General features: G+C 43.1%; 1 protein-coding gene across 5 annotated transcripts in view; it reads right to left on the minus strand.

Annotated features, from left to right (window-relative positions):
• MAPK8 (mitogen-activated protein kinase 8) overlaps positions 1-23830 on the minus strand; it is a 49302-nt gene extending 25472 nt beyond the window's left edge. For 2 of the 5 annotated variants that reach the window (XM_063434684.1, XM_063434686.1), the window contains exons 1-2: positions 23545-23826; positions 9029-9209 (exon numbers count right to left, since the gene is read on the minus strand). In XM_063434684.1, coding sequence (XP_063290754.1) covers positions 9029-9150 — 122 coding nt within the window. In that variant the 5' untranslated portion in view covers positions 9151-9209; positions 23545-23826. Of the gene's footprint in view, positions 1-9028; positions 9210-23544 lie in introns of all 5 variants that reach the window. The other 3 variants (XM_063434683.1, XM_063434682.1, XM_063434685.1) reach the window with 3 other exon arrangements.
• Between the last annotated feature and the right edge of the window lie 243 nt (positions 23831-24073).

Below are 24073 nucleotides of genomic sequence, written 5' to 3' on the forward strand. Positions count from 1 at the left end.
CGATTTAACTAAATGTACTTGCCAGATATGACACTATATTATCAAAAACACTGGAAAACTTGTATTTCATTAACATATGTTTGATTCCACAATATTAATAAAGAATAAAAATAAAAATAGTACCATGGGAAAGTGGGTTAAGCAAAAACAATTATGCTGCATTTTGCATTTGAACTCTGCGTCACCACCTCCAACATTCTAAAATACTTCCTTATTTTTGGATACTGTACTGCAGATGTCTGGTCATGGACTGCATTGATAGTAAACATTGCTCCCTAAGCCATCTTTTTCTGTCCCTGCAGGATTTCCAATTTTCTCAAATAACAGTTTTCGGGAACCCTAGTTATACAAATATAAAGCAGATAACTGAACTTTATCAACCAGAACCCTCTGTTTTCAGTGGTTTTGTGGGAACCTCAGCATTGTTCATATAAAAAAAAAAAAAAAAAAGTTATTGGAACTTACTAATTGGCCATCTTTCAGGTTCTAGGCTCTGTAGAGCCACTATTGCACATATAGCAACTTTAAAAAGGTGAGCATCTTAATATTTTGGCTGTTTCATGCCATCACACATTGGTGCTACAGAGACTAGATGTGTAAATGGCCATCTCATTTATTACTGGCAGCTCTACATGGCTCTTTTTTATTTTGTTTATTTAATAACAATAAAGAAAGACACTACAAGCATGTTTGTTACAGCAATAAAAAACATTTTCGAATAATAAGAGGAGAAGCCACACCTTTCAACATCACTTGCAGCCATTACGTTCACATCTCCTATAAGACCTATGGGATTTTTAATGTGCACTGCTCAATTCACAAGTGCAGTCCAAATGGCAGTATTAAAGTGCATCCTTTTCTTAAGTGATTTTAAGTAGTAGGCGCAAGTAACATTTTCTTTTCTTTGGTTTTTACTATATATTGGGGCTGATGTGTATTGTAGTCGTTGCTGCTGGCCCAGCAGTAATGGGACTAAGCGCAGGACTTCTCTTTTTGTATTTGTAGGCTGAGGCATGCCAACTTTAGGCCTAACCCCTTCTATGGTTGGTTGTTGCGATTATCTTCCGGCCCACAAACTTGTTTATCTACGTTAATTGCGGTTATCCAGTACAGAATTTGCTACATTAAAAAAAAAAAGTTAAAGATCTTCTTAAATTATACTTATATAAGTATATTATTTTGGCCAGTTTCTTTTTAAAGACCTTACTGTTATGACAGATTTATAGAAACACGCTATAAGACAAACTTTAAATGAATTATATTGAACTCTATCTGAAGGAAAAAAAAAAAAATACTCCACGCCCCGCCACATTCAAATGGTTTAATGTGCAAAAACTATATTCAAGCTATTAAATACAGAGTGTAAAGAGGTAGTCAGATTTCTGCACTTGCATACACCACTGAGAGAGCGTCAAGCAATATTGCAGAGAGATAATGGCAGCTTAAAATAAAGCCCTACTGAAATTGTGGCAATTATTACAGTGTCCAACCACAGATTGAAGAGTCATTTAAAGTGGACCTGTGGGGAGTCTGAAAGACAAGCTTGAATTTTTTCCATAAAAATACTTGAACGCATACCTTATATGCTTACACAGTATCCATTGCCGGTTATTTACTGGCTTTGACAATAGGATACAAAAGAGGTCTTTTCAATGAATGGCAAAATTGTCCTTTGTACTAAATCATCACTTCTTGGGATTTAATGTACATTCCAAGCCCAGTAAAGACCGATCGTAAGCTTGTTTGAGTGGGGCCCTCACCGCCTTTTGTTCCAGCATGTCCCACTTGCAATTAAATGTAGGTTCACAAGCCCATTGTACAATGTTGCTGAGTATATCTGCACACTATAACTATCAAGAACAGCAGCAGAGCTCAGCTAGAAACAAAACAAAAACAAAACAATGGTGTGGCAAACCTAGCCACTTCTAGAACACTGGACGTTATATGTCAAAAGGTTGTCTGTATTTTCTGCTGTGTTGTATATGTACTTGGATGTATAGTATGTGCCATTGTAATTCGTATGCTAGCAGCCGTAAGCCACTAGCATTCATGTACTTCGTTTCACGAACAGCGACTATCCGGGCTGTTCGTGAAACGAATACGGGCCCCCCTGATAGACCACACATTAAGGGACGTGTTGCAATCGGTAATTAAAGGCTCTCCTAGGTGGCCGTCGTTCGACTACCGACCACGCGGCGGTCGGCCATCTTGGATCCTTTGTCTCCTCAGCGGTGTTTGGTCGTCGAGTGCCTGGAACTGAAAACGGCTACTCGACGACTCGAACACCGCTGGACTTCCAGAGCGGTCGGGAGTTCCGCCCGCATCACATTATGTTTCCCATCGGTGTTCGGTAGTTTTAAACCGGACTCGATTCGGTTACGTCTTTTTCGTGCGCCGTTCGGTAGTTTTAGATGGGATCTGAGTGGTATTCTCACGAAATATAACCCCAGACCCCAGCTATCTGCCGACCCTTCATTCGTGCAAATAAGGTGAATAAAGAGAGAGTTATGTATTTTAAAGTAAAATGCCGGTTCTGCTGCACGGAGGGATAATCAACTTAACGGTGTATCCCAGTGTGAGTATCCCTCTCGTGCAGCAGGGCCTGATGGGAGAAATGTCCAGAATGTGAAGTCCCCCATGTAGTCCCCTACTGTATTACCCTTGCTAAGTCTGTCTGGAAACCCCTTGCATGGGGAATTGTATAAATATGGAAGCCTGTGAATAAAGACCTCAGTTGACTCCCAGAACTGTGTTTCGTCCGGTTACTGGGGGATTTGGGATATTGCCTTACTTTTCAGCGCGGACTGTGGATTTACCCGTAATACCAGCGGAGATCGTGGATTTTAATATTGCACTCCGTTACAAACGGCATTCAGTAAACACACTTGAAGTGCGAACATTTGCAAAACACACTTTTTAGTATATAGGAAATTTGGGGGGAAAAACAAAACAAAAATCTTGAAGCTTTTAAACAAAATGAAGTGAATAACTCCCTCTTGCATTGATCATTTTAAATCCTGTTCATTTATTTAATGCAAACAAAAACTATTTCTAACCATTTGCTTCGGACAGTGGGAGACTGTACATAATCAGCGAGTTCAAGAGAACCTTGCCTGGGTTTAATAGAATTTAGAATACAGAAATTACTCAAATTAGAAGATTCTGATTGGCTGCTGACACAGCATGCTTGCATACATTTTTTTTTTTTTTTTTTTATCAATTAGTCAGTAATTGCTTATGGAGGTGTCCTCCTCCACAATTGCTGCTGGCCCAGGCCCTCCTAACACTTTAGAATTTTTTAGTAATAGCAACCATTACATTGTTGGCATGGTTAGATGAAAACAATAAGAATTTAGAGAATATGGTTTTAAGTTAGCTTATGAACATTAAATGTCATTTAACAGTATAGCTTTAACCTTCCACTGGCTCTTGGAGATCATGTATGTTTAAATAGACTACCTAGATGATCACAAGACCTTGGAACTAAAGTCACATAAAAGTATGGATGAGGGGGGCTATATGGCCCAAAGACCTTCCAGGGTGCAGCAGCAACTTCAGGGGTGCCCCGCTGAATCGAATTACACCACCCCGATACCCATCAGAGACAGGAGTGCAAAACGTCAAATGCGGCCTACTGGGACTGGAGCTAGGGGGAGGCGGCAGCTCTCCTTGGCGCCAAGGCCCTCAAGTGATTTACCTACAGCCTACCTCCTCCCCCCCCCCCCCCCCGCCAAAGCAAGACCAAAATGGCCGCCCAGCACAAACCCCATGAACAGAACACCCACACAGCAAGCCTTTCACGCCGCCCCAGGGGACGTTCGATCGGATCTGCAAAAGTTTTTGGGACATCCTGCACAACCGAGGAGCAACTTACCGCCAAGCTGAAATATTGGTGGCCGCCTGGATCCGACCAGTGACTTTACGCAGCCAATACAGGCACCTCCCACGAGCCTCCAAGGCGGCAGTCTGGCAGTGCAGGTTCCGGCGGTCCTCGAGGTGGAAAAGGGTACCAAGTCTCACGGGCGCAAGCTCCCACTGGCATGCATTTCTTCTGTCTAGTTCGGAACCAGATTGTCTAGGCTCTCATCAGCTACCCAGTCAGCTTTGTGTCCAATTACAGTTAAGGAGCAGCAGGTTAGCGTGTTACCACATACCCAGCAGCTAAATAGTCTAACCGCAATTGCTTGAGCTACGAATTAGCATTTTGGTACAACATTTATTATACTGATACAAGCGATGCCTCAGTATTGTTTTAATTATGTTTTATAATTACACAAGCGAGAATCTACACTGTTGAAATAATAATCCTAATAACTTAAAAATGTGCCTGACTGACGACCTGTATTGCAAATGTTTTCATTTTTAAAAAAAAAAAAAATGTAAATTCTTTATTTTTAAGATTTTCGTGTTCATTCGGGTTAGGGTACAGAAGACAACAAGGGAGTAAAAGTATTGGTACATTTTGCATAGAGTTCGTTTTACATTTGTAGGTTATGACAGTCATGCATGTGATTCTTGTTTGGCGGTCATTCTGCATTTACATAATTTGGTAGTTGCTTATTCGAAGTTGCTCTGTACGTAACATTTGCTATGACTCTAGCTCTATGGGTGGGGGGGGGGGGTACAGAATAAAGGGGAGGGAACAGTGGTGTCCTATTGGGTTGCTCCCCCTACCCCCCATCCCCGCGGCCGCTCCACCCTCTTGTAGGGTCTGTATTGTGTTTTTGCTATGTAGGCGACCATGCGGGTGACCGAGGTCTGAGAAGGGGGGGGCGGGTTGGCATGTGTTTCCATATGTGTTCTCTCGTGTTACGGCCTTTCGGTGGTTGGGAACCATCCGTTTGTAGCTGCTCTAGGGTTCGGGGCGTGTGTTCTTGCCCTTTGTTGCAGGCGTGTAGTGGGCCATTGGTCACCGAAGGATGGGTGTTCTAGGGGCGTATCCGTGGTTGCAAGGCCTGTAACTCCTGGGTGCTCTTATTTGTGTTAGGTGTTGTTTGCATGCCTTGTGTAGGGTTGCTGTCGGGGGTCTGGGCCCAGTGTGCTTTTGGGCAAGGTGGTTAGGGTGCGGGATTCCGCGTTTGGTTGGTCTTGTGTAGGGTGGCTTGGCGGGAGGCACTGCTCCTCGCCCGCGCGGGCAGGGTCCCCGTTGGGCGGGGAGAGGAGGAGGGGAGGGTAAGAGAAGGGGATTTAAAAAAAAAAAAAAAAAAGAGGGGGGTTCAAGTGGAAAGGGGATGCCCACCCGTGGTGCTCCTTCTGATTGGTTCGTATCCGCAGTGTTTGTACGACTCGGGGCGAGGTTCGATGTGGCTACTGATTGGAACTGTTGTGCGTTAATTCGTTGCGTCCTCGTTCAGTTTCGCTTGGTTCGTGTCCCAGGGGTCCCACATGCGGTGGAGCGCTTTGTACGTATCGTTTATTTGTGCCGTTAGTTCGTCCAGATCGTGGGTTTCTTTGATTTTGCTTATTATGGTTGAGGTTGTGGGTATTTTTGGGTCAGCCCACAGTTCTGCTATTGCTCGCCGCGCCGCTAGGTTGATGCAGGCGGTTTGTTTGTTTTCACTCCTTGTTAGGAGTCTAGCGGTTTGCTGAGAAGCATGGTCCATGGTTGTGCGGTGACTGGTTTGTCTATCATCGTTTCAATGAGGTTGCTTACCTGGCCCCAGAGCGGTTTGAGTTTGGGGCATGTCCACCAGCAATGTAGGTAGGAGCCGGTGGCGCCACACAGTTTCCAGCACCCATCATCAGGATTTTGGCCCATTTTGTAGAATCTGTGTGGTGTCAGATACCAACGATGCAGCGTCTTGTATGCCTGTTCCTTGTGCGTGACGCAGACTGTTAGAGTTTGTCGCTTCCCAGATTTCAGGCCAATTCCTTGGGTCTTCTGGTGGTCCCAGATCCCGCTCCCATGCGGCGATGTAGGTGAGGTTGACTTGCGAGGCGTGGGTCGTCAGTGTGTTGTAGAGGGCGGAAATTTGTCCCGATTGTAGGGGTGCGTCGAAGCACTGTTTCTCGAATGTCGTCGGAGGTGAGATGCCTGCTTGTTTGATCATGGGCTGTTGCGCCAGGTCTCGGAGCTGTATATATCGGAAATGGTCTGATGTGGTTAAGGTGTCCGCTTGGGGAAGCTCGTTGTATTTGAAGATTTCTCCCTGGCGGTACAGGTGGAGTAGTCTTGATATGTCGCGTTGATCGAATGCGAGGAAGTGCTTCGCTGTCATGCCCGGTGGGAAACGTTTGTTGCGGTATATCGGTGTTACCGGGGAGAGGAAGGAGGATAGGTTGTATCTTGGGTTGAGTTTGTCCCAGAGGGTTAGTGTGTGGGTGATTGCCGGCGAGGTAGGTGGTGGAAGCGGTCTGTGTATGCGTGGCACCCACATGTATGAGGAGGGTTGGTCCCACCCCAGGATGTCATGTTCCAAATCCACCCAGCGTTTGGTGCCTGGGGGGGGGACATGCCATTGTTGGATGTGGGCCAGTTGGGCCGCGTTGTAGTATTGCTGAAAATTGGGCAGTCCTACGCCGCCTCTGAGTCTAGGGATGTACATTGTAGCTCTGCGAATTCTAGGTCTCTTGGCTTTCCATATGAACTTGTCTATTGCCGCCTGAAGGCGTTTGCCCATCCAGATACCAAAATCGGACTTCAATGTCTGGAAGAGGTAGAGGAATCGTGGGAGGAGATTCATTTTGATGGTGGTGACTCTTCCCAGTCACGATAGCCCCAGTTTGTCTGAGCGTTGTAAGTCTGAGTAAGCTGTTGCAAGGAGCGGTGTATAGTTGAGGCCATAGATGTCTCCTAGTGTCGGAGCTAGTTTGGTGCCCAGATACCTGAGGGCAGTCGTGGTAATGCGGAAGGGGAAGGAGTGGTGAAGCAGGTGGAGTTGAGTGGGAGTCATTGCTATTGGCATTAATGTTGACTTGGTTAAATTGATTTTGTAGCCCGATATGATTGAATATTCGGCGATGAGGGCGAGTGTGGCGTGCAGGGAGGGGATGGGGTCCATCAACGTTAGGAGAACATCGTCTGTGTAAGCTGCCACGGTGTACGTGTCTTGTCTGATCTGTACTCCTTGTATGGTGGGGTGAATGCGGATAGCTTGGAGCAGTGGTTCCGGGGATATTGCAAAGAGTAACGGGGAGAGGGGGCATCCCTGCCTGGTCCCGTTTGCCATGTTGAAGGTTTGGGCTTCGACATGGGGGAGTAGGAGCTTTCCGGTTGGACGGTTGTATATTGCCCGTATGATGTTCAGGAATCCCGGTGGAAATTTCAAGTGCGCTAATACTCCGTACATGTATGGCCAGAGAAGACGGTCGAATGCCTTCTCGGCATCCAGTGATAGCACTACCGAGGGGATGTTTCGGTGTCTGGTGAAGCAGATTGTGTCGTAGGCTCTCCTGGTATTGTCTGCCGCCTGCCGTTTGGGGATAAAGCCGACCTGATCTGGGTGAATCAGTGATGGGAGGTATGGATTGAGGCAGTTAGCCAGTGCTTTCGTTAGTATTTTCAGGTCGGTATTTAAGAGCGAAATTGGGCAGTAATGTCCTGGGTCAAGGTGTTCTTTTCCCGGCTTGGATAGGAGGCATATGTCGGCTGTCAGCATGTCAGGGGGGAGTTTGTGTCCTTGGGGGCTGCCTGGTGGTCCGGTGGCCCTCATTTCCGGTCTGCAGCTCCGCAGAGCTGCAGACCATGGATCTCGCGAGACCCAATCAGAACGTTGCCGTGGTAACCCGCGGCAACGCTCTGATTGGGCAGTGCACGCGAGATCCATGGTCTGCAGCTCTGCACATTGCGGAGCTGCAGACCACCGGTCTCAGTGATCACGGCAGGAGGGGCATTGCAGTCTGCCCCGGGCACCCCCCCCTAGTAAGTGTCACCCGGGGCGGACCGCACCCCCCCTTAGTACGCCACTGGTCATATCATATGCGTAGAATTTCTCCTTATTTTCGGTTCAGTGTTTTAGTGTTCACTGTTTTTAGAATAGTGTAATTTTAATTTTGCTAACAATTTGAATGTAGGCCCCTCTTGATCTTGAGGCCCCAGGCTGAAGCCTAGTTAGCCTATAAGAAAATCCAGCCCTGCATATTACCATTCGGGTACCTCTCCAATGTTATTCAGGAAATTAAGATGTGGTAATACAAATTTTCGTATGATTGAAAGGTGGATGCATTTATGTGGGAATACTATATGGCCTTTTGTCCAACTCCACATTTGTCACTACACCCACTTGGGCAGGAAGGATGATAGCTCACCTTCCAACCTGTCAAGACATTTGTTTTCTGTGTGAGGATTACATGCCCACAGGGACATGTAAACAGTTTTTTTTCCCATTGGCTGGTTGTGGTGAGGCAGTAGCGGCAGGATCTCCCCACTACAGTAAACAATCCCATTGGCCAGCTTACCAAATACTACAATATTTATGTCTACCCACCCACCCGGCAGACTCCTACTTTTGACTGATCCCTGGGAAATTTACTCCAGGTAATAGAATATTTCGATATTTTAAATCCTGGCATGAAGGGGATAAATTTCAATCTCTGACGAAGGTTGAAGAGTAAGCACCAAATCGTGCTAGACTCTCTCCCAGCAGCTGAGGTAATAGCTAGAATTTGGAGCCGATTAGAATGGATACCGACCTTCAAAACAGAGATTTTAAAGTGGTCTGGTTACATGGGAGTATCCCCTCCTGTCAGCTCACACTGTAAGTCTCGCGAGAGCCGCACTATGACCCCGCGGCTCTCAAGAGAGACTTACACTGGGAGCTGACAGAGGTGCTGAACGGACCAGCGCAGAGGAGAAGGGAGCCGACAGGAGCTGCAGGAGAGGTAAGCGCTCACTGTCAGCCCCCTGTCTGTATTATGGCAATGATATAATATAATATATATATATATCTCTCTCTTTACAAGCAGTTTTGACAAAACAGTGACATTCTAGACATGGGTGGGTGCCCAGTCCAGGATATTTGGAAATGGCCAAGGGTAATCAACAAGGATTGTGCACACAGAAACATAGGGAAAAAGTCCAGATACGTACCATACTATACCCTGCGCCCCAGATCCAATGGGCTTCAGGTTCTGATAACGCTTAAGAACTGTAAAGGTGGAATCGCCTATCTCAAAGACTGAGAAGTTGCTATCACGTTTTCCACGGCTCATTGTTACACGAGCGTTCACCCCAACGGCTTCATTCAAACACGAATCTTCACGGTCCGAAACTACAAGAGAAGGAACACTTAAATGAGGAGAATTCTAAATATCCAACAAGGCCTTCGAATAAATACAACAAATAATGCATTGTAATTTTAGTGAATAAATAAGGTAAGTGGTGTGGGGGGGACCTAATAACCCTATAGTGCCAGGAAAACGAGTTTGTTTTCCTGGCACTATAGTGGTCCTTTAATTGGAGTTTGTCTATGTTGGCCTGAACCTTTAAATTCCTAGAAATTCACACTTTAGTGAAAAACCCTGTGTGTTAATTTGCCTAGTTTCAGACTGCTTAGAATTGTGTACTTATTACATCCGGCTATGTAATTTAATGTCAGCTAAATGGTTGAACAAAACCCCAAAGTGGCACAAAACTACATACAAATATATTATGAAGCTATATACAAATTCACATGAATTATCAAACCTGCACTACTCAAAAACATTAAAAAAATCGCTTTCTTGAACAACTTATAGTGGCACTAGGTACATGAATAAGCACCTACACCCTCTGGGACAATACACACAAATATGCATTTGTATACATACCTTCATATTATATGCATACAAATATACGAGTAAATTCACGTGAATGGAAAATTGACAAGCAGATTTTGTAGGCCAAGATAAGCAAAGTTGTAGAATTTCACCAATTTGTCTATTTTTCAGATCTGTTCTCACAGCCTAAAAGTTTCAATTTCATGAAGTCATCAATATTTATTCCCTAAGCAGTTCCTACACAGCAAATACTACACAAAATAATCACGGCATGCCCAATGTTTACAGCTTGCTTTGATGTTTAAGGATTACAGTTCAATGTGTAATACTGTGATGTAATGATAAATGTAAAGTTAAGAGCCCACAGTTGGGAAGACCCCATATCCGAACGAGCTGTGCATAAAGCCAAAAACAGCACACACAGCACAGAACAACTCCCCCACCCTCCCCCCAATGCACACCATACCCCACCTGCTCATGCTCAGACAATTACTCTCTACTAGGCAGGTCACAGACTTGCACACACCTCCCCCACTCGATACAACCTTTCCTGGACTCGTTACACCAGCCTTCGGCGCAAGACCCCCGCCCAACAAATAACTGGCCAGTTTGATAAGCCCAGCCACCGCTCTCAAAACACAGCGCGCCAACGAGACCTAACAGAAGCCCTTATGGAATTGAAGAGACTCGAAACGCTTCACATACGACTGAAGAAATACTAACCCAACGAACGGACACGCGGGACCTCCTAAAAACACTTTCAGCAACAGACGTAGTGAGAAACCTAATGTGGACCAAACAGAAGATCCACGAAAAGGGCAACAAAGCCGACTCCCTCAAAAAACGACAGAAGAAAAAGTAAAATCTCCAAGATCCGCACACAAGGTGGAATGATCACTAACCAAATAGCACAAGAATTCTTGCAGTACTACACCAACCTCTACGCCACCAGACCACAAATGGCACAAATATCCACCTTTCTATAACCCCTCAAATTATCCTCCCTTTCCGAGGCCAAAGACCATTGGCAGCACTCCTCGAAACAGAGGCGATCACCACAAAACCCCCCCGCCCAGACAGTTTCACGGCCATTTATTGTAAAACCTCTTAGAACCTGCTCATCGCCCACTTATGCAAGGTCTTTAATTCACTCCTACGAGCCACTCCCTTCCACCAGAGATCCTCAAGGCCAACATCTGCCTCCTTCCTAAACAAGACAAAGAACATCTGGACCCTGGCCACTCCAGACCGATCTCCCTTATAAACACCAACCTGAAAACACTCACCAAGGCACCAGCCAACCACATTAACCCATATCTCCCTAAATTGATCCATCAAGACAAAGTCGGCTTCATTCCCAGACAACAGGCAGCGGATAACATGAGAAGAGCCTTCAAAACAATCTGGTACACCCAACACAAGAGACTCCCATCGGTGAACTCTCATTGAACACAGAGAAGGCATTTGACCGCCTTCTCTGGCCCTATCTGTTCACAGTACTCCGGCACTTAGGATTTCCTACCGAATTTTTAAATACACTGTCCACACTACAGGACGGCTCCTACTTCCCAACATCGAAGCTCAAACATTTACCATCGCAAACGGCACCAGACAGGGCTGCCCTCTCTCCTTTACTTTTTGCCATCTCACTGGAACCCCTGCTGCAGGCCATACGCAATCACCCAGATATCCAAGGCATCAGGATCAGACAAGAAACCAACACAGTAGCGGCGTACACAGATGATGTACTCTTGACGCTTGCGGACCCCATTCACTCCCTGCACACCACACTCTCATTTATAGCATAATATGCCACCCTACCGGGCTATAGGATCAACCTGACAAAAATCGACACTTATGCCCCTTGCAATGGAGCAGAGCCAAATTTGCGTTTTCCACAACCTCTTCCCCTTCCAAATTACAACAGCCTCCATCACATACCTAGGCATCAGCATGGGAGGGTGACCTCGGACCACCAGAGGAACAGAGCGATTGGGCCAAAATATGGGAAGCAATACACTCACTAACGGTATATGTCACCCATAAGTAGCAAGCCTACGAAACACTATACCACTGGTACCCGACGCCATACAGACTTCACAAAATGGGGAAACTGCCGAACGGCCAATGTTGGAAACAATGCGGAGAAACATGCTCATATCTCCCTTCTGGTGGCACTGCCCCAAGCTTAAACCACATTGGACGGCAGTACACCAACTCATACAGATAAGAGAAAGATGAAAAATGCTATTACCAGTAAAAGATTGGCAAAAAGTTAAAAACTGTCTAAGCCTCTCTCCCTGTTAAGCTTGCTAGACAGACATAGGAGGAAAGATAAAAAAAATCAAAGTAAGTGAACCATCAAAGCAACATGATAACCTAATGAAAAAAAAAATTGCCCAGTGATAAAACAAAAAGCAAGAACACCCTATGCGCGTTTTCGGTGCAGAACTACATGCACCTTCGTCAGAGGAAAACAATAGAATGGCAGTGATCTGTTATATACCAGTATCCCACGTGGGAGCCCTGGGTATCAGCCAATAGTCAGGCTGTATTTTAATTATGGGGGGTGTATATGGCATATGTGAGGAAAGGCCCCATTAGTAGTATTAAAGATTTATTCCAATCGGGGCATACTGGGTCTGTGAAGATCTGAATGTGCTTGTGTCAGGGCAGAAGTCATCCTTACCCCGTACGGATAGACCGCCGCATAGATGCCAATGCTTTCCTGTCTCTCCACTGCTTGACCCATGGCAGCAAAGTGCGAACAGGAAAAGTAAACGAATAACAAGCTTGAAATGAAAAAAAAAAAAATAAATAAAAAGTACTTAGCGACCCCAAAAACCCACATCCATCACAATCACAGTGGTCCATAATTATTCCTGCGTGATCAAGAGTGGATCAGGGTCGGCTGGAATTTGGATCCACAGAGTGAGGGGAGTAAGTGTCTGCATGAATGTACTCAAAATAGTTAACCATATTACCAACCAGTGTCTATCAATAATACTGATCATTACCCTAGCAACCGTGGGTACACAAGCACATTCAGATCTCCTAATGTGACTTACATGTTTCACACATAGGTATAGAAAGTATCTATATGTCCCCAGGGATGGTAAATAATCGGATCTTAATAAATATTTACATGTATATGTACACACACTCATGTTGATGAATGTGTCATATTGTCAATACTAACGTATGTACATTAAGGGGAATCCTGGATGTGTAGTAATATTCTATCCTTGATTCCATACCCATATAAATATAGTGAGCTCCCACCGCATGGTTATAATGGATGGAATAACAAATGCTACTTGGATAAAATGAGAGTGAAAATTAAAAAAATAAATAAAAATGGAAGCAACCACAAACTATTTATAATATTTACAGCGTAATAGGATGGCACTGTTAAGACAATTTAATCTGAGATAAACAATGTATATGAGAAAACCAAAAATAAATAGAATAAATATGTTTTATTTGATGTGCAAGAGGCTGAAGACAAACTTGTCAGAGGGTCCAGACAGAGATCTGTCCATCCCTGTACGTTAATAAATCAAATACACCCACATTTATTTTATGGTCTACAAACTCCAATTGTGTCCTTTTGTAAAGAATAAAATTGATTACCACTGTGCTCAAAATAGAATGGTACAAAGTGTTGAGGTTTTAATAGACCATGCATACATTTTTATTTATTTTTTAAACCCCATAGTGGATTCTATGCAGTGGCTATGTCAAGAGAAGATGGCAGAGGTGACAGTGTTCATTACAAGAAATCGCTTAGAAAATCGTAATTATGAAGGCAAGACCCAGATGGCTGACCTATGCTATGAGCTGCTTTCAAGGACAAAGCAAATTTACAGACTGGAAGGAAGCTTGAACTCTGCTGGATATAAAAACAGTAGTGACATTTGTTAAATGCATTTATTGTATTCCAAATATATTATATACATATATATACACATATATATATATATATATATATACACATATATATATATACATATATATACATATACATATATATACATATACATATACATATATACACATATATACATATACATATATACATATACATACATATATACATATACATATACATATACATATATATATATATATATATATATATATATATATATATTCAAAAACTATAATATATAAATATTTATATATATATTTTGCGTGTGTTTTGGAGATTATAAAGTATTTAAAAAAACTAATTTTAAAAACAGGTACAGTATTGAAATGTACTTAAGAGGTACAAATTGGGTAATGGAACGGTGCTCATTTGTTTTAACTTAATACATTTAAATAATGCTGAAATGAAAAGGATTTGTTTCAAGTATGCCAATCTGAAAAGGCCATTTAAAATTTCAGTGCACATTTATGAAGGAAAGGCTTTTTTGTAAAGGTTCAAGTCATGCTGGAATGTGCTTGATAAACCTGCCTATGCTGGTTAAAGTACAGTATGGGCAGGTAGTGCCATTTATTTAAAAAGAAGTGTTGGAGGAGGTTAGGAATTACACCAAGTAATGTATTTGGCCCCTCAGGAACAAAAGTCTTACATGACAGAACAGCTCTCAAAAGACCAACAAACTATGCTGCTATCCCAGGAACCACTATTATTATACTCACAAAACCATTTACTCCGTGCTTAATACCCATAGGATCTGATCTTGAAACGGTGCACAACACAGACCTCATTACCATTACAATAGGGTCTCTGGAAGCCCCTTAACACATTGTTATAGAGGGTCCTTGGGGATATTTGGAAGAGGTGACAACATGGAGCATATGCCAGGGTAGGGCAAACCGCGAGATAGAGAATACATACATACATACATACACTTTATATATATTTTTTTTTTTTTTTACTACTGTCAAGCAACAGTAATGAAAGCTATTTTTACACATTTACTACTAACCAAAGAAAAAAGCTATTTGCGCATCCCTATGCATTTTTAAATGAATGTTACAGTAGGACAACAAGAGGTTTGCCTTGACATGGTCATTGGAGTGGAACTAAAAACCTCCATTTATTTAAATATGAATAGGGATTTTGCAGAGTGCGCAAATAACTATTTGCCTTGCTTTTGATAATGTAAACAATGCCTTTAAGACCCCAATGTTTGGGTTTTTTGCTAGAAGGGGTGGTGGGCAAGTAATCTAAAAGGGTATTATTTTTAAAGTTAGTATGTTGCATTAAACGGAATCTCTCCAAAAGTTAGGTCTTTGTCTACCACATTACCAGCATATTATGAGGTAGCCTTCCTTATGCAAATCCCTTAGTGCAGGGCTTGACAAATTTGTTTGGAATCTAGGAGCCAGATTAAAAAAAAAAAAAAAAAAAAAAAAAAAAAAAAAAAAAAGTAGTTAGGAGCCATTTTTTTTTTTTTTTTTTAAGTGACACTATAATCACCAGAACCACTACAGTTTAATGTAGTGGTTCTGGTGCCTATATCCTGTTCCTGTAGCCTTTATAATGTAAATGCTGCATTTTCAGAGAAAATGCAGTGTTTACATTGCTGCCTATTAAGGCCTCTAGTGGCTGTCACTCAAACGGCCACTAGAGAGTCCTGTGTTAGTGCTCTGCATGGACGCGCTGAATGTTACCCATACAGAAGATGCGCAATATCCTCCCAATGCTTTCCTATGGGAAAGCATTTGCTTAGCTGAGATCATAAAGATTGATGAACTCTGCAATGGAGGCAGGACAAGCCATGGCAAAACCTGCAGGGCATGAAAAAAAATAAAAAAAAATAAAGTGAGTAAAAACACCAATTATGTGATCGGAGGGGGCAGGTACGTAAACAGACACTTTCTCAAACACATTTTTTTATCTTAATACACCCAGCCTCCCTACCTTTGGGAGAGCTGAATGGATTTTCCCTGGGACCCAGTGGGACTGCTCTCTTCCTGTGCGATAGGGAGCAGTAATCTACCATGCAGCTCCTCTCTGCTCCCTGTGATGCCGGAGTCGGAATGAGGTCATATTCCGGCTCCCGGCATCATTAAACAGCACGAGGGAGCAGACATCAGCCGCTGTAAGATCACTGCTCCCTCGCACGCTGCCCCAGCCTACGCCTTGATGCTCCTCTGAGCCAGCCACTTCCATAAAGCTCAGGGCGGCCAGCTACAACGCTCACTCAGCCAGCCACCTACATGCTCCCGCGGGTGGACTCTATTTGCCCAGCCGGGCATTTTAGATGAAAAGGCTGACAAATCCCAGGCGCCAGGGCAAGATGTTTAGTCGCCAGGGCAAGATGTTTAGTCGCCAGGGCAATCTGGCGTCTGGGATTTGTCGAGCCCTGTCTTAGTGGTGTTTGAAATTACCCCCCCAAAAAAAAAAAAAAAAAAAAAACATCTTGGTAAAAATGGTAATAGACCTTGGCTTCACACCACTGGACCCGCTACCCTTAATAAGACACTGGAAAATAAACACCCCCTGCACTCCAGAGTGTTTGTACTGTTCTTGAAAGGGTTATTTTGAGCACAATAACCACAAAAAGGTGTTTGAATTTGAAGCTGAGCTGCTAATTTGAATTATGCATCCATCATCAGAACACAGAGAATGCTATTAAAAAATCCGAAACTTATTCCAGTCATATCTGGTAAGTGGAACTGCAGCTAGAAACTGAACTACGTAATTCTCAAACACCTGCTGGTAAAATAAAAAAATAAAAATAAACAGACTACAATGAGAGGTTTTTGATTGGTGGAACCTCTTTGCAGTTTGGGCGGCGTCAGCTTATTGAGACTATTCCTTAACATCTATATTGAGTTTGTTAAATCAGGACACAATAAATCCCAGGCGCCATGGCGATTACAAATTTTGCCCTGGCGCCTGGGATGTATCAGCCTTTTATCTAAAAATGGCTGGCTAGGCAAATAATAGAGCATTGTAGCCGGCCGCCATGGACTTTATGGAGGCGGCCGGCTCAGTGAGCATTGTAGCCGCCGGCCCTGGGCTTTAGGGAGGCGGCCGGCTGAGTAAGCGTTGTAGCCGGCTGCCCTGGGCTTTAGGGAGATGGCCGGCTGAGTTAGCGTTGTATCCAGCCTCCCTGGGCTTTGGGGAGGCAGCCGGCTCAGTGGAGCATCAAGGCAGTCGCCTGTGGCAGCATGCGATGGAGCAGTGATCTTACAACAGCTCCTCTCTGCTACCTCGTGCTGTTTAATGATTCCGTGAGCCGGAATATTACGTCATTCCGGCCCTGGCATCACAGGGAGCAGAGAGTAGATGCATGGTAGATTACTGCTCCCTCTCACACAGGAAGAGAGAGCAGAACCGTTGGACCCCAGGGAAAGTCCACTCAGCTCTCCCAAAAGGTAGGGAGGCTGGGTGGATTAAAATAAAAAAAAAAAATTAAATTTGTGAGTGTTTGAGAAAATGCATGCGTGCATGTTTGTCAGAGAGTGCATGTATGTCTGTCAAAGTACCTGCCCCCCTCTGATCACATGATTTGTGTTTTTACTCTCCTTTTTTCCCCCCACACCGTGCAGGTTTTGCCATGGCATGTCCTGCCTCCATTCATTGCAGAGTTCATCAATCTTTATGATCTCAGCTAAGCCAATGCATTCCCATAGGAAAGCATTGGGAGGATATTGCACATGTTCTGTATGGGTAACATTCAGCGCGTCCATGCAGAGCACTGACACAGAACTCTCTAGTGGCCGTCTGAATAACAGACACTAGAAGTCTTAGTAGGCAGCAATGTAAACACTGCCTTTTCTCTGAAAATGCAGCCTTTACATTGAAAAGTCTACAGCGACAGGCTATGGGCGCCAGAACCACTACATTAAGCTGTAGTGGTTCTGGTGACTATTGCCTCGTTTCCACTGAGCGGTTCGCTATAATGGGTGTTTCCATTATGAAAGTAGTCCATACAAGCGAACCGTACCGATCCATTCAGGGTCCTGCTTTAGATTTTGGGCAATAGGAAATGGAACGGTTCGGTTAAGGTGGAGCTACTATATAATCCATTGATTGGTGGACAGAAAGAGCATTTTTTCTAAACCCTGCATGGCCCTGAAAGGTCTGACTTGCAGTGGAAACGCTCACCAGAATGGGCTGGTCCATTCTAAACCTTCCAAACTGTACCGACCCGAACCGATCCGCTCAGTGGAAATGAGGCATTAAGTGTCCCTTAAAAAAAAAAAAAAAACACTGGTTTTGAACTCTTTTAGCTGGCTTCTAGATTCCAAACAAATATGTCAAGCCCTGCGTTAAATACTCATTATTAAACAAAAGCAAACCAACAAGCCAGGAGTTAAAACAACTGCACATAGGGAGGTGATTACAGTCTGTGGTTCTCCAGGCCTAATTATGAATAATGAGAATATTGCAAGGTAACAAACCCATTAGACTGTTTATTAAAAAGGTCTCAGTAGCTGTTACAGATGAATAATACATAGGGGTCTTTTCAACAAAGGACTGCTAAATCGCCACCAGAATCAGCTGCTTTATTTTGCCAACATGAAATTGACTGAAAAGAAAAACAAACATCCCTTACAGTCTAATTTAAAAGTTACTGAGTAAGAGAGTCAATCTCATTGTGTAAATTAGTGAAATTTTTCAGAAAAGAAACAAATTAATAAAAATAAAAAACTCAAAAGGATTTTACATAGGAAAATCCTGTATTGTTTTTGCTCTTAAAAGAAAACTTAGCGTGTTTTTGTTTTTTTTAGATCCTTCATAAATGAAAAAATAAACATAGTAATAAAATGTCAATTCAGTTAATCAAATGGACTCCTATTTTTGAAAAGCAGCAATGTTTCATTTTTCCTAAAACAACACAGCACATCCAAACCGAAAGTCACTAGGGGTGTTTCCACAATGAAGACTTTTTTTTTTTTTTTTTTTTTTTTTTTATTAAAGGTCTTCACACACAACACACCACCAAATGCAAGCAATACTTCACTGGATTGGCAAAATTCCGTAAAGAGATTAGATTAATGATGTTACGAACTATATTGGTAAAAAGTCATCACCGATAACATCGTAGAAGGAAGAGTGGCTTCAGAGATGAGACTGTACTGACTGGAATAAGTTTTATGGCGATTTTTTACTTTTTTGTGTAGAATTACAACAATGCACCAGTGATCCAAACTTAAAAAAATACATATATTTGAAACATTTTGAGTACCTTTAAAGTGGAATGGTCACTTCTCTGGAAAACACACCATTCAACACACTGATAATCACCTACAACTTAGCGTGGAATGTTCCTTTAATCTCTTCAATGCTAGAATCGAGTGTAAATACTTTTATATCCATGTGTTTTGCAGTATAAAATCTAGTCAAAGCCTCACTCACCCCCTCAATTATACGTTATTGTTACCAGCCTATAGAACAAATTTCTCTGCCAAATGTCGCTAGCTACTGATACAATACCTATATAGTTGCAAAAAAATGTCAGCTCATACCCAGCTTTCAAATAGTACAGAAAGTGTCACGGAGAGGTAGCATTCTTAAAGGGACTCTCCAGTGCCAGGAAAACAAACCGTTTTCCTGGCACTGCAGGTCCCCTCTCCCTCCCACCCCAAGTTGCTGAAAGGGTTAAAACCCCTTCAGTGACTTACCTGTATCCAGCGCCGATGTCCCTCGGCGCTGGTTCAGGGTCCGCCCACGCTCCTCCCCCGCACGCGCAGTACACCTCCCCATAGGAAAGCATTGAAAATGCTTTCAATGCTTTCTTTTGGGGATTTCAGCGACGCTGGAGGTCCTCATATAGCGTGAGGACGTCCAGTGACGCTATAGCACACAAAACGTGTGCTATAAACCCGGAAGTGCCCTCTAGTGGCTGTCTAGTAGACAGCCACTAGAGGAGGAGTTAATGAAAACTGCAATATTTACAGTTGCAGGGTTAAGGGTAGTGGGAGTTGGCACCCAGACCACTCCAATGGGCAGACGTGGTCTGGGTGCCTGGAGTGTCCCTTTAAAGTCAGGGAGGGAGGAGGAGTGAATGGGCTACCACTTTACTTACAGCATTACATTAGCAGTCCAGAGGTGGTTAAAGCATTTTTAAAACCGGCTTTATTTTAGAAATACATGATTTAACTGTACGTAGGCATATTCACATGCAGACATGATGCATTCTGTTGCCATTTCAGTTAGTTGTACTGCAAGTAATGCCTTCAAGGTCCTTAAAAATACCTATGAGCTATGTTTGTGACCATTTTTATTTATATATTTTTGCCATACTTACTGTGAGAAAAATTTAATATTTTCTTTTATACTAACATTTCAGACCCTCTGAAATATTGCAAGATAAAGGCCACTGTATACGGTCTAAAGTTTACCCATTTTTTTTTTTTTTAAATAAAGGATTAAGAAAAAAAAAAAAAGTTAAAACAGAACAATCGTGTAAACATATATATACACACACACTTTTTTTTTTAATATCTCTCTCTCTCTCTCTCTCTCTCTCAAAACCCCCCAAAAAGTGATGGTGGGGAAAAATTGTGATTGGAAACCCCTTCCACCTGAAGTCTGTGGATAGTCAATACAATGTTAAACAAAGATCTGCACACCAGTCAAGCCATAAGACTTACTTTTCCCACAGAAATCACAAATTTGCAGTGATGCTACTACCACAAAGGATTGTGGGTGGGCATATGTAAATTAGTTCAACAAGGAATCACATTTTTGCCTAATTCCATTTTAAACATGGATTCCTTTGGGTCTGTGTTTGCTGTATACAACAGCTTTGAAACAACTTAAGAAAAGATGCAAAGCTAGTGAACCACTCATGGACAGACGTTTCATAGTTACATAGCTGAAAAGAGACTTGCGTCCATCAAGTTCAGCCTTCCTCAAATTTGTTTTTTGCTGTTGATCCAAAAGAAGGCAAAAAAAAAAAAAAAAAAAAAAACCAGTTTGAAGCACAATTTTGCAACAAGCTATGAAAAAAATTCCTTCTTGACCCCAGAATGGCAGTCAGATTTATCCTTGGATCAAGCAGTTATTACCCTACATTGAAAGATTATATCCTTGAATATTCTGTTTTTGCAAGTATGCATCCAGTAGCTGTTTGAACATCTGTATGGACTCTGATAAAACCACCTCTTCAGGCAGAGAATTCCACATCCTGATTGTTCTTACAGTAAAAAAAAAAAAAACCTTTCCTTTGCCTTAGACGAAATCTCCTTTCTTCCAATCTAAACGCATGGCCTCGTGTCCTATGTAAAGTCCGGTTTGTGAATAGATTTCCACACAATGGTTTGTATTGGCCACGAATATATTTGTATAATGTTATCATAACCCCTCTCAGGCGACGTTTCGTTGTTAAAGGGACACTCCAGGCACCCAGACCACTTCTGCCCATTGGAGTGGTCTGGGTGCCAACTCCCACTATCCTTAACCCTGCCACTGTAATTATTGCAGTTTTCATAAACTGCAATAATTACTTTGCAGGGTTAAGTCCTCCCCTAGTGGCAGTCTACTAGACAGCCACTAGAGGGCTCTTCCTGGTCCATAGCTGTGTGAGGACCTGCAGCGTCGCTAAAATCCCCATAGGAAAGCATTTTCAATGCTTTCCTATGGAGAGGTCTAATGCGCGCGGCATTGCCGCGCATGCGCATTAGGTCTCCCAAGCCGGCAGGCGGGATCAGTCTCCCCTGCCGGCTGACGTAATGAAGGGGAGGAGCGGAGGCGGAGGAAGAAGCAGCGACGAGGGACATCGTCGCTGCCTTTGGTGAGTGACTGAAGGGGTTTTCACTCCTTCAGCAACCGGGGAAGGGAAGTGGGAGGGAGAGGGGACCTGCAGTGCCAGGAAAACAGATTGTTTTCCTGGCACTGGAGTGTTCCTTTAATGCAACTCATCAGCATGAGGTTGGTCACTGGCTTGCTATTGAGGCTTGGCAGTACTTGCGAAGCAAAAACCAAAACAGTTATGGTTATCTGGAAGTTCTCTTCATAGAGCTAAGCCCAGCAGTGCAGATGTTGGGGTGGGGGGCAATTATGCCTCTGTTTTCACTTAGAAACTGGCATCTACTCAGTAAATGTCAGATTAAGAAGATCCATATCACTGCTTAATGTGTGGTGGATCAGATGTGCAGTGGAGGGTAGGTATACTTATCTGCTGCAGCCCTCTACAGGCGCCGCCATCTTTTTTTCCCCCAGCTCCTGGCACTTGACATCCAGGAGTTCACAGCATTGAATGTGCAGGAGTACAACACTAAGGTCTATGAAGGAACCTATGAGATCCTCCAACTTTACTGTCTCGCAATAAGCGAGACAGCACCTTATTGCCCCCCATCCGTCACACTAACAATGCCTGGGGTAATTTACAAAACCTGACTAAGCTAGCTCTGCCTTTTGTCAAATATTATAAGCGGTGAAGTCTGACTTGAATTCTACTTGTAATCCAGCATTTCCATTTAAAGTCAGTCACCACCAGAGCAGTAACAAGATCCAATCAAATGCTTCATAGAGAAGCATTAAATTGAACCGTTTCACCGGCTGAGAGCGATATTTTTTTAAATTGATTTTTTAGCAGGAGTGCAAGACTTCCACTAGCTGGCACGCTGCCTGCGAGGGAGAAGATCTTTTTAAAACAGAGTTCTGGGCTGCCTAAGTCTTGTAGCCCCGAGCAAGTTCCGATTTCCCTGTATGTGTAACTTTTTAAGCAAACTTTAGGTTGCTAAAAACAAAAAGTCTGGTCCTTAAATATAAATAAGGGCAGCGCTAAAAATGCTAATATTTTTCAATCATTAAAGGGACACTGAACACTAAAGCACAATAAAGGGGTTATGTTACTAACATGGTACTGATGGTATCCACTGTTTTTTTTTGTCATAGAGGGTCCATCAGGCACCTTTGACCAGTGTACTGAGATGTAGAAGTTCAGCAGATTTACACTAGTAATTTCTCCAAAATTTGGACAGCAGCGATTAGCTGACCTTGGATATAGTGGTTATTATGCCTCGTTAGACTTCTTTTCATGTCTGTTTACACTGTGTTTGTCCCCAATGTCTCTAGTTTGCAAGCAGGGTTTCTACACCTACAGTACCGATTTAACTGCGTTGTTTATTATTATTATGTTATTTATATAGCGCCAACAAATTCTGTAGCGCTTACATATTTTATGCAGTTTTACTCAATGCCTTGTAACATTGCACTCTACTAAAAAGGTCTATCCAAATCCAATCCTTGACAACGGTTTTTACAGCACGAATAAGCAATGTGTCAGTATGATACAATACGCAGTACATCAATCTTTAATAAGACTTAAGCATGTTTCCATTACAATAACCTTTCTCCAATGTGCAAAGCACATCCTACTCCATCTCCATAGTAAATTATTAGCTACCCATCTTGCACGCTCAAAATCTCTCCATTATTAATAACAATATAAATATTATATTCTACGTATTGTACGTGCTTGCTTTTTTTTTTTTTTTGCTTTGTGTCAGAATGCTTTTAGCAGTATTTATAGAGTGCCAACTCATTCCGCAGAGCTTTATCATATTATAAAAAAAGGGGGAAATTTAACAAATAAATAGGACAATTCCAAAATGTTACAGGAACAAGAGATTGATGAACATGATAATCTTAGACCAGGTAGTGGCCAAAATGTCTGTTTAACCTTTGATAAAAACTACCACTCTCATGATGCTTTGTCTCCCACAGACCATTCCAAACGGTGTGAAAATGGTTTACAGGAGTGTCTGACTGATATTACTTTCAAATCATCATTTTTGACAGTCACCACGAGGTTACATCATTAAAATATCAGCATCCTCGCCTATCGATGGAACCCTGAGCCGCTGTCAGTGACATTCTATTCGAATTCTGATACATTGTATCCTTAGAATGATCTAGTCTCCTCCTCTCACCTGTTTCTGGAGCCCAAACGGGCGGCGGTCCCACGCAGGTCAGTCCTGGCACGTCCTTGTAGTAAACCCTGACTTTTCCCCGTCTGACTCCCGTCACTCCTGGTTCCCCAGCTCCCCCGGTCTCTCGCTCGGGCTCATCCCCGCTCCCGGTGCCTCGGTCCTAGAGGAGAATTCGTGACGCAACCGGAAGTCCGCGCACACGCCCCGAAAGGCCGCCGCAGCGTCCGTCCGCGTCACTGGTCACGTGCTGCGCTTCACGGTCGCCCTAGCAACAGAGGCCTAGCCTGCGAGAGTGAAGCCTGAGTGCTAACTGGGAGCAGGGGATGCTATATATCATATACCTGGGATCTGGGATAACGTGTGAGAAACAGTGCCTCCTCTATAGCGACACCTGGAGGAAAAGAAGAGGCATTGCGTATTATCTGTGTACAACTTGTCCAATTCGCCATTTTAATCCATTTTTATTAATTATTAAAAAAAAAAAAAAAAAAAATTGTATTAAAAACTATTGGTTTAATGGTGAATGTGA

Source organism: Pelobates fuscus, chromosome 10, assembly GCF_036172605.1.
Source record: "Pelobates fuscus isolate aPelFus1 chromosome 10, aPelFus1.pri, whole genome shotgun sequence".
NCBI classification, from domain to species: Eukaryota; Metazoa; Chordata; class Amphibia; order Anura; family Pelobatidae; genus Pelobates; species Pelobates fuscus.